Genomic DNA, 11,661 nt, shown 5'->3' on the forward strand with positions numbered 1-11,661 from the left:
GTACAACAATGTTAAATCAAGGCCATAATTGCGTTCAGTTGTCTAACCTATTAATATGTACACGAAGGTATGCAGTAAAGCTTTGTAACATTGTTTAATCATAACAGTACAAGTAGTATCAATAACTGTATAGCTGGGAGAATATGACTCATTATCATAACTGACCACATAAACAATGTAAATGGCACATTCTTACACATTCAAGTTTAAGTAAAATTTAATGCAATTATCTTTTTAACTTTATTTCAAATTATTAATATTATTGCACATAGGTAATATAAACAGTGGCATCAGTCATGAAATTCTCATGCAAGACTTGTAATCAACATTCCACCATGTCGTTTATAAATATAATAAATATGTAATCCAATCTGCAAGTCTCCACAATCTGTTTATTAACTCTCTCAGTCTCTCTTTCTTTTTCTTCCCATACCCCCTTCAATCACAATATGAGATCATACTGGAAACATCTCTTTCTCTCTCTCTCTCTCTTTTTCTTCCCATACGCCCTTCAATCACAATAGAGGTCATACTGGAAACATCTCTCTCTCTCTCTTCCCATACCCCCTCTCCCTGGCTCCATAACAATATGAGATCATACTGGAAACATCTGTAGAACACAATGGCAGAACGTCACCATATACCGCTCCCAAACTTTGGCAAGTTTTGCATTTGACCTGAAATTAATATTTATTCATTTAAATAAACCAACTTAATATCATATAAGAAATTGTAAACATTTGTTGTACAAGTGTAAATCAGTTTTTTTCTTTTATTTTTATTATAACATATACAAAAGAGTTTGTTTTATTTAAAAAAGGAAACAAAAATCTATTACATTTTTCTGTTATAATACAGACAATTCCATTGTTCGATGGAAAGTAGAGTTTTTATAAAAATGTATGTCGTTATGTTGAGTTATTATTACTAATGATGTACACTGCAGTCCGCTGGAAAGAAAAAAAAAGGTGAAGAGACCAGAAAAAAAAGTTTATCTTATCCAAAACTCAGGGGGAACAACTATTCAGTAAAACAAATATTTTAATGTATCTGTTATTCCCTTTTCATAATTATATCCCCAAAAAGACAGCCCAGCTTGGCTTAACTAAGAGTGACTTTTATTTTGACTATTATTTGTCGTTAGAGACATCTTTTACAATGCAACATGCATATGATGATCTAAACGCTTGGAAAGGCAAAGTGAGAATTGAAAAAAAAAAAAAGAACTGAGATGCTATCGTCCCCTAGTCAAAGCGACCTGTGCCAGTCATATTCTGATTACCGATTGGCGAGCCCAACTAGCCTTTTGAGGGTTAAGTGTGTGTGGGTGTGTAAAGAGGGGGGGGGGGGGTGGTAGGCAACTACAAAACGCCCATTTCGCAGTGGAGATGAACATGGCATGAATGAGACAATGGGGAGGGAAGTGCAGGGATGATAGACAAAGGCCTTGACCCCCATACCCATGTTCAAGTACATTTGTATGTGTGTCCGTCACTACACACTCGAATAATAGAGCCGGTATTGTTTCTCAATTGTGGCATGTGAATGTATTACTAAAAGATGGGAGATTGAGGTAAGGGGTGGGTGGGAAGAGGGGTGATTGACAGACTCCCTGACTATCCCAGTCATGCAAATCCATATTGATGATTTTATCTTATCCAGACTAGCTCACCAACAGAGTTTATCTTAAATATTTTAAATACCTAATGGTTTAGAGCAGTAAAATCAGGACCAGCCTCAAAGTTTATTTTAAGCGAGAATTTATCTTAACCCAGTTTATCTTAAGTGGACTGTAGTGAATTGGTGGAAAAAAATCAGAACTTTGGTACCATGTTGCTATGGAGAAGATTTTGTTATAATGGATTTTGTTATATGCGGAGCGTTTTATTTTACTAACTATAACCTGATAGATAGATTGTTATGATAGCTGATTCTAGTTAGAACTGATTTCCACTCATGGTGACATTTAAAGCACTTTGTAAAGTGTTTTGAGCATGTTAGTGGATAGTGCTCTATATAAATGCTCTATAGTTTTTTAAAGTTAAAAAAAAAAAATAACAAACAACATTGTGACGTCAGCTGCCATCAACTAACACTCTGGGAAAGTAAGCTTAAAAGTTACAAATATCCTAATTTGGAGGATTACCTGTGCGGCTATGTGGTCTATTGGTATGACACTCGCTTTCGGATCGGAAGGTCCTGAGTTTCAGCCTCACTCGGAGCATAGTTGAGTCCTTGGAAAAGGCTCTTTACTCGCATTCCCTCACCGTACTCAGGTGTAAAATGAGTACCTGGCCATTAACAGCATTGTCTCTGTCCGAAAAAATTGTAATATAGCCTAACAGGCGTCATGTCTCGTTCTACATGTTACATGTTGCTGTTGGTCAGGGACCCCTGTAAAGCGCTTTGAGCACGTTTAGTGGATATTGCGCTATATAAAAGCTCATTACCTGAATATATCCACCTGAAGGGCAGTGTCTTTGAAGGCAGTAAGGAAAGCGCTGACTTCAGATTTTGTCCACATCCATTGAATCCATTGTTCTATTAACTGGTAATTGAAGGACACAAAATGGTTATAGTCACAGGAATCATATAAATATAAAACTCTTTTTAAACAGGCAAAGAAGGAAAAGGATTAGAATTAGATTCCAAGGGCAATCTATCTGTGTTGACTTGGATCACCTACAAGTCACACAAGCACATGATCCCCACAAAAAAGGAGAATATAAATAATAATAATAATAATAATAATAATAATAATAATGATGATGATGATAATAATAAATAACATCATCATCATCATCACAAATCGAACAATATGACAATAATACCCAGAAGTCAAACATATGTTAAAGAGAGTTAATTTATAGCAAAAAAATACAGGATTTACCTTTTCTCTCCAAACAAAATGTGATTGAGAGGATAATGAACTGCACTTAAACCCAGAGCACCAAGGCACTATCCCTACTAATACTAATCCCAATTTTTCCCAGGGCAAGAAAATTATTCCCTATTAGCCACTTTGGGGTGCTGCACTGCTGCTGATGCCAGGGTTATATCTTTTTTCAAGACAGACAAATTTCTTTTATCGACCCTGAAGCCAATTCTCTCCTAAAGACCCTACGAATTAATAAAGGGAATTTATATCATTTATTAAACAAACCGGCCTATCAGGGATTAGAACAACAAGAAAGTCACAATTTACCTTCTCATAAATATCAATAAATATATCCCTTGACTCTCTACTGTGATTCAAGCCATATGCAATGTTGATTATTGTTTTTGAGACAGCCTGTATGAGATAAATAAAATGAGGTTTTTAATGTTCACTGAATCAAAATATTCAATCATAAAAATAAAAAAATAATGACCTGAAAATAATCAGAGAAGCATAATTACATACAACTATATAAGTGAATTTCAAATATCAAATCAGTTACGTTCATCTTTCAAACAGACATGATATTTTTTTTGTTTGTTTGTTGCTTTAGGTCTCTTCCAACACAATTGAGGTTATATGAGAGACCGCTGAAACAAAAAAACAAGCAATCCAACAAAAATAGTACAAATGTAAATCAAAATCATAACCTAAATTATAAATAACCAAGAACAAACACGCAGAAGATTTACAGAAAAAAAAAATATCCCCTGTCAAAAATACAATCACAAACCAAAGAAGCAGGATAGGCTAGTAAAGAGAAGAAGAAACGACATCACTATCGGATCGTACACCCATGCGAACATCATAGGTATATGATTCAAGGGTGATGCTCCCATCCAACCACCCGCAAACAGACATGATAAAATACTAAAGAACATTCACTATAGCCATAGGCAATTACTGTTTAATCTGTAATTGTGATTTGCATATGCCTTTATATAAAGAATCACTTGATTCACCCAGTCTTCATTCTCCTACATAATCTTGTACCAAATAACCCATAAAACTGTGAGAGAACCTCACCCTGAAATTTCCATCCATATCATTTAGAGCCCTTTCCCGCAAAACTGGTTGTAAAGCCCTTCGCATAAGTCTGAAAATAAAAAAAAAATAAAATTCAACATACTTAAATGACCTTATTAAATGATATATAACAGATTCTGTGTTCAAGTTGATTCTGTGTTCAAGTTTATACAATCCTATAACTTTGACAATACTTATAAGGAAAAAAATGAAAGTGGATTATTTTATAGCTATGTCAAATCAAGTTTTAGATGATCATATGGAGGTCATGTTGCATTTGATATACTTGATTAGAGAAAAATAGGTAAGTACTTGCAGGGTCATTGGTTGTACTGCATCATCTAAAACCATTGATCTGTTTGATTAGGATGTGATATATATATATATAATATATATATATATATATATATAAAGGGGAAAAATAATAATACATGACAAAATAAACTTGTTGCGATTGCAAGATTAAGATAATGACCTATGTTTTTTTTTAAAAACAGGAAAAAACACCATCAAAAACTTGCTTTTCCTGACAAAAAAATTCTGTGTTATGTTGATAACATTATTAAAGTGTTAGGAGTCAAAATTTGGGGGAACATTTTACGGAGATTTCAATTTTCCCAACAATGACTTATATCCTCAAAAAGTTATTCCTAGTGATTCTTTAAAAAGTTTGGCAAGTAATGGGTTTACCATAAATTACACTCTGCACTCTAAACACTCTCAAATGTAAATCTGGATTGAAAGAAATAATCTGTAGTACCAGAATTACAACAGTTTCCCCTTGAAATCTTTTGTCCAACCTGAGATGTCTTGGAGAGTTCACTATAGATGGGATAGAGAATTGCTGACTAGCTTTGTATTATAAAGCCTTACCCTCTATGTTCCTCAATGTAATCTTTTTCCGTTAGGGCCTTAACTTCTCTCAGATCTAATAGAAAATTTCGGTCCATGTCAACATCCATGTCTTCATGATTATGGCAATCTGAAAAGTGACAAGAATCAACCATTAGGGTTCAGAGAAATTCGAAACATAGGTTTGAGCAACAAACAAAAAAATTGTTTGTTATTTTTAAAAAGGGTCCTTTTGAATTTACATTATCAACAAACGGTATTCTTCTGCTTTATCAATTGTGAAAAGATTACTTTTCAGATCTTTGCAATTGTAACAAACCTTTGTTTGGCTATAACTGCCACTGAAATATTCAACTTGCTAAGAATTGCACACTGTGACAATTGCATATCACAGGACCAGTGTTTCAAGTGGTGTACTAAATTTAAGGAGGGTATCCTTCGATGAAACCAAAGAGAATGGTTTGAGATGATCCCAGAGTCCATTCACAGAGCATTGATAATATTATTGCCAAAGCATTTGGAATATCTCATAAATTGTAGGCACTTCAAAAATACCTTGTGATTGATATAATCTCTAGAAAACCTATTTCCTAATGGGCTGAAAGGTGATCGCAATCGACATCCCTGTGCACAAAGTCAAATCTCTATCTTTTTAGCCAAATAATGGTTTGGTCCTACATCTACTGATTTTTAAAAGCTGACAATTGACAACAACAACAAAATAATTAACTTCAATATATCTTAAACATATCACTGATGTCATACCTTCTGAGCTATATGACCAATTTGAAATCATATAATTTGCACAAATAGCAAAATCTGTAAATGTCAAATAGCTGAGCTTTTTCTTGCCAGTTTCAAATCTATTGTTGATGATAAAAACTATTGCAGCATATTCTCTGGAGAGAAAAAATAAAGAATAAAATACAAAACAGATTGAAATATTTAAAAAAGAAAAAAAAAAGTAACACAAAACATCTTGTATAATTGTATTCCCAACATTAGAGCTACATAATTGGCAAAATAAACATTTACATTATATCACAAAAAGAAAAATATATAATTACGCCAAACCCTTTAAAAGAGGTCTCCCTACAAACCCTCTTTCTCAAGTCGCTCATTTCTTATATTTATCACCAATTGTTGCTCTTGAAATTTGAGAAAAAAAAAAAAAAGAAATAGGGACCTATACATATCTTACAAAATGTATATCTGTTTTGGCAGTTTGGAAGAGAATATGTTTTTATTTCTCCTAGTTACCTAAGAAGACTGCCAAAGAAATTGATAATAAGCAGTTTTTTAAAATGGACTTGTAATTTCTAAGTAATACCAATCATGTCTTAACATTAAAAATAAAACAAATGTTTATAACTCTAATGATTAAAGCAACACACAGATTGAAATGAAAGACTAAGATGAAATGTCGAGGCTTTGATTTAGTTTTTTAAAAATTTAATATAGTCGTCCTTGCTTTCTCATGACTTTATTTTTAGTCGAGTGTCTTATAATAATAATAATAAAAGAGGCAATGAATGTGGACGTAACAAGGAAGTAACAAACAGATACAGTCTTTCAACTTAAATTTTTGTTTGTCTTTAGGGGTATGACCACGTGTCTAACACTATTCAGTCATTTTAGTGCCAATAATAAGGAAGATAATTGAATTGTTTGACTGTAAACCTCCCAGTAAAAGACTACAGATGAAACCAAAGGGTTTCATTCCAGAGCGAGGAAAAAAGCCACATGGAAAGGACAAATGATGTTGCAGGACAGAATTGACAGGAAGTTTGTGCATCAATGAAAAATATACCAGCCTAAGAACAGCAAACATTCCCCTGCCATAAGGGGTCAAACTTATGTCAAATACTCACTTTGCGAGATTTTTACGAAGACAAAAATGTGTTTTAATATTGTCCATCAAATGACCGCTCATGTCCTCTACTGTCTTGAATACACGTTTCACGTTGTCAAACTGAAAATAAGATAATTGATGATAATTCATTTATATCCGTGTTTTATTTTTGTTCACTGTAATCGTGATATCAATAGGAGATTCACCATCATTATTATATTCTATGAAGTAAAGGGCAGAAAATACAAAAGTACAATGTATAATAAAAGAAAGAATGAATTTTATGATATGAAACTTGCTTGTAAGAAGTGATAATACAACTCAAAAAAAAAAAAAAAAAAGAAAAAGAAAGAAGAAAATAAGACCCTCAAGTAATGTTATGATGGAAATCAGTGCTGTGCCCATATTCCTATTGAAAGTGCAAGGATGAAATGTTTTTGTTTTTCTTTACCTGTCTGCGACAACTTTTGAGGGGAATATTTAATTCATCACTGATATCATCTAAATCTTTTCTGTTTCTGGCGTTCAATTTTCTTCCAAATACTTCTCGGATGACAGTTGGATCAAAATGGTAGTACCTGAAAAAAAGTCATGTGGTTTATATCAACAATCCTTCTGTGTCAAATATATATTAAACAACACTATTGACATAAAAGCTAACATCGAATAATCATTTATCATAATATACTCTGTTCTAAATGTAAAAATGTTATTAATGCTACAAGCTCTACTCAAAGGTGCACACAGAGTATTCATCTGTAAATAACTGAAAAATCAACTAAAATTTTTAATCCAATTTCCTGATGGTGCAAAATATTTTTATAAACAGATATCAGGAACTCAAAACTACCAAAAGCAAGAACAAAAGAGACAAATAAAATTCAAGGGAAATCACAACACATGAATAAAAATTAATATTTTCAACCTCAGTTAAATATGTTCTGGGTTATATATCAGGTGGTCACACAAAAAAATGCGCTGCTCTTTGTCGGCTTGTATCTCTAAGACTCTTCATTGGATTTCTTTCAAATTCGAAACACAAATAAGACCTTATATGTCCTTATATGTACACTGTCAAATTTTATGAATATGAACTGAGAAAAAAAAGTTACAGTGACTTTTCAAAACCGTATTAAAAAATACAATATCAGAGAGAAATGATGCAACACTGCAGAGAGTAAAATGGCGATGATCTTAACTTTTGCTGCCATTTTCAGCAAACATTAATTGTGTCATCAAAAGCATTATTTTCATCATGTAAGAAATCGTCTATGTAAGTAGCACACTCATATACCTAATTTGGTCCATACGATTACAAATTTAGCACCTTAAGTGATCAATAGCACCGCCATTGTCATTAATGATGCAATGTAGTCTCTTTTCCCAAATTCAAATGCACTTCTGAAATTTCCTCAATGGCTATCTCCTCCCAGCATAAAATAATTCTTTCTCTTCAGGTTTCTTCTGTGAAGGCATATCTTTGTCCACTATAAACCTTCTTGGTCAAAGAATTCCAAATTGCATAATCCACTGGTGACTGAGGTGACCAGTTGTCTTTCTCTATGAAATTAATTTTCTTACTCGGAAAAAATGAAATAACTTCCTGGATAAAGATGTTCACAGATATATAACTGGATGTGCGTAGTTTCCCAGGCAAAGCAACCAATGTCTTCTTTAAAGAATTACAACTCACAAATGCCACAATAATTAGCGTCATCTTGTCGCCAATTTCAAAATTTTTAGGTGGTGTTACAAGATATTTTGCAGTTCTATTGACAAAGGAATAGGTCTAATAGTGGTAAAATGCTGTAAAAGATATCTTTTTAACTTTTTACAATAGAAAGAAATGGACAGTAGGATATTTTTTGTGACCACCTGATATATATTGTACATTGAATATTAACTTTCATGCACAATAATTTAGTTAAAATTGAAATGTAGTATACCTACTTTTGTATAAGCATATTTATTGTCTCTGGATCAAACTGATAGACAAGTTGGTGACTTAGCTGCGGGGGTGTCTTCAGCATTTCTTCCAGTGCTGCAAATAATCGATAATGATCCACAACATCACTTATCAAATCCTCTAAAGTTGCTCCATAAGCTTTCAAAGATGTTTTTGCCTGCTGAACTCTGGCAGCATCGGAGACTACAATAAATTGATAAAAAATATAATTTACTTGTACAGATATCAATCAAATATAATTCCCATAGTCAGTAAATCTCCATAAGGTACTTATATACCTTCAAACCATTTTAAATATTTAGAAAATGTGTTTACATTTTCCATGTTTCACTCTGACCTATGAAATGACCAATAGGAATAATATAACAAGTGCCCCAACCATAAGACCAACTGGTTTCAAGATCGACACGGATAAGAGAGATGTACCCCTATTTTCAGGAAATGATTACCCAAATGAACTTCTTCCCCCAATGGGAATTTCTCATCAAAAGGTTTCTGTGTAAAAAAAAGCAAGGATTTGAAGTAAGGCAAATGAAATTGCCTCTGCAATAATAAAGCTTCTAAAAAAGCAATTTAATTATTGAAATATAATATGGCAATGCTTAAATGATTTGATGTTTGTCTTCAACAATATTTCAAGAAGTATTTATTTTTAGCAAGGCTTGGAGAGGACAATTGCAAATAGGCATCATTAGTATTTTCCTCACTTCAATTGTCTTCATTGAGTATTTCACCCAGTTGACATTGCTTTGGATGTCTTTCGTTACCATTGACTTTGAACAGCTATTATATCACTACACAACAATTTTCATTGGCTAATTGGTTTGACTGGATGGTCTGGAGAAAACTCTTCTCACTCATCACCAACTGCATCAATCGCTACATCAGTTCATAATTTTCAATTGAGAAACCTTATTGAAAAGTAAACTGACATATATGTGGGGACTAGCCTGATTCATATCTTGACTGGACCAGGTAACAATGGTTATCTGTCTACCTCATTGCATGCAAGATAATTTAATTCGACACCCTCCAACATATATGACATTGGAGAATTCAATTATCAAAGTGCCTAGCCATCCTTAAGTATGGCTAACCTAGCAATCCCGTAAGAACAGCGGTCACAGAAGTCTAGCCATACTTAGCCGAGGCACTTGTTCTAGCCCTGGTCATATTAAAAGTCACATCCAGTGTGTTAACTGTGGCACCAAGACAAGCTTTAGTTTTCAGTTTCATTGTTTCATTTCGATCGTGACTCTCGACTTGCTAGCATCATCAGTAATGACCATTGCAATCAATGAAATGCTCTCATCATTTCACAGTTGCAAAATGCAATTAAGCAATGGGGAGGAAAAGTATTAATTATTATTATTATTACTATTATTATTTTATTATTCTCATCATCATCATCATCATGCACCTTAATAATTTAGTTTCATCCCATAATAGCAGCTATTGGTTTTATTTGTGGCGTAAGCGAGTAATGTAAAACAAAACATGACACGAGTACACAGTGTGTTATACACTCGATAAGTTGTCTGATAGCGGTGAAGGTCATGAATCTGACACGGCGAGACTCCGTAGCCCTCTCTTTCGGCAGTGAACATGGGATGATTAGTCACCCAGGAATGGGTATGGTGGTCAAATATGGCCAGTCTAACCTGCCAGTCTAGCCATCCTTAAGTACAGCTAGCCTAGCAATCTAGCCGTCATCTAGTATGGCTAGCATTTCCCTTAAATTATATAAAAATGGCAGGCAAAACAAAAAGCAAAATTAAGCCACGAAACAAAAACAAAAAACAACCCCCCTTCCCAAAAAAGTCAAAGTCAAAGTACAAAAAATACCCAAAAAAACAAACAAAAACAACAAAACAAAGGTTACATCCCTTCATCACTGTTGCTGTTAGACCAACCCTTGCTTTACTTCTTCAGGGATCCCATATGCATAGGGCTACTCGAAAGCTAGAGGAAAAATGGAAATATCTCCCAATCAAGCAAATCCAGAAGCCCGGCCAATCTGGACAATTTTTGCAGCTCTATAGACATTCCTTGAACGAAGTGGCAATTCCGACTTCAGTCTGAATCGGACTCAAAGTTCAATGTGAGTGAAATTGGAGTTCCCTTTTGATTCGTCAAAGTCAAATCAGTATGGGTTGTTCCATTCCAAGCCTAGAAACGAATGTCTACACTAAGTGTAATATTTTTTTAAAAAATAATTTAAGCCTTAGGCTTAAGGAGAAAACTCATGTATTTTCATCCATTCATCCACCAATTCATGATTCCTTCATCAATCCGATCTTCCCTCAAATCATTCCCTTTCATCACTCTAGTCACCGAATCTCGCATCATTTGACAAGTGCAATAAATGGATGTTGGGGGTGGGCAGAAACAGACACAAACTCTCTCTCTCTCTCTCTCTCTCTCTCTCTCTCTCTCTCTCTCTCTCTCTCTCTCTCTCTCTCTCTCTCTCTCTCTCTCTCTCTGTGTGTGTGTGTGTGTGTGTGTGATTCATCTGAAATCTCCCTACCCCAAAGAAATTTACAAAAATAAAACAATGTGGTAACCCCTTGGTCTTAGACTTAGGTTGATCGCAGTAGAGATGAACAGTTCCCCTCCCATCTTTATCTTATTTTAATTTAAAAATACAAATACAATTACCTAGTTCAAAATCACTGGTTGAGCTATCAAACATCAGAAAAAAAAAGCATAATACAGAGACAGGTAGTCAGTCAGTTAGAAGTTAGAGGAATTTCACCAAGAATAAAAGAAACAGGAACAGGAATGGCCGAAGCTGCGAAGTCAGATGACATGCAAAGCGGAAGGCTTTAATCAGTCTGATTACCTGTGCATCCTTTCAGCCAATGTTCAAATATTTCAGGATTGATGAAGCAATGATTTCCAACAAACACTTCAATTTCGTACATCATCACAATTAAAAAAGCATTCAGACAGAGGAGAAAAACAATTGATCCACTTCACTCTATCAGTCTATCACCTTGTCATTATTAAACTAAAGTTATTTCCCTT

General features: G+C 34.0%; 1 protein-coding gene across 4 annotated transcripts; it reads right to left on the reverse strand.

Moving 5' to 3' along the window:
- Positions 1 to 414: 414 nt before the first annotated feature.
- LOC144973836 (acidic fibroblast growth factor intracellular-binding protein-like) lies at positions 415 to 11,644 on the reverse strand. Of its 4 annotated transcripts, none has more exons than XM_078916730.1 (10): positions 11,477 to 11,644; positions 8,619 to 8,817; positions 7,120 to 7,246; positions 6,688 to 6,788; positions 5,582 to 5,715; positions 4,838 to 4,946; positions 3,965 to 4,034; positions 3,206 to 3,292; positions 2,451 to 2,548; positions 415 to 677 (listed from the first exon to the last, which is right to left on the reverse strand). In XM_078916730.1, the coding sequence occupies exons 1-10, from the start codon at positions 11,559 to 11,561 to the stop codon at positions 596 to 598; spliced, it is 1,092 nt and encodes a 363-aa protein (XP_078772856.1). In that variant the 5' UTR covers positions 11,562 to 11,644; the 3' UTR covers positions 415 to 595. The 4 variants fall into 4 exon arrangements, with proteins under 4 accessions (XP_078772856.1, XP_078772870.1, XP_078772864.1 ...); XM_078916744.1 differs by lacking the exon at positions 11,477 to 11,644 and adding an exon at positions 11,293 to 11,384; XM_078916738.1 differs by lacking the exon at positions 11,477 to 11,644 and adding an exon at positions 10,159 to 10,357.
- Between the last annotated feature and the right edge of the window lie 17 nt (positions 11,645 to 11,661).

This window comes from Berghia stephanieae, chromosome 1 (genome assembly GCF_034508935.2).
Source record: "Berghia stephanieae isolate SIO BIC M18660-M18661 chromosome 1, UCSD_Bste_1.3, whole genome shotgun sequence".
Classification (NCBI taxonomy): Eukaryota; Metazoa; Mollusca; class Gastropoda; order Nudibranchia; family Aeolidiidae; genus Berghia; species Berghia stephanieae.

Coding starts and splice junctions, on each gene's coding strand:
- LOC144973836 (XM_078916730.1), bottom strand. CDS start 11,561: ATGATGTACGAAATTGAAGTGTTTGTTGGAAATCATTGCTTCATCAAT. Junction 7,247..8,618: donor ATAAATATGCTTATACAAAA/GTAGGTATACTA, acceptor ACTTTTTTTCAG/GTACTACCATTTTGATCCAA. Junction 678..2,450: donor CTTCAGGTGGATATATTCAG/GTAATGAGCTTT, acceptor TATTAATTTCAG/GTCAAATGCAAAACTTGCCA.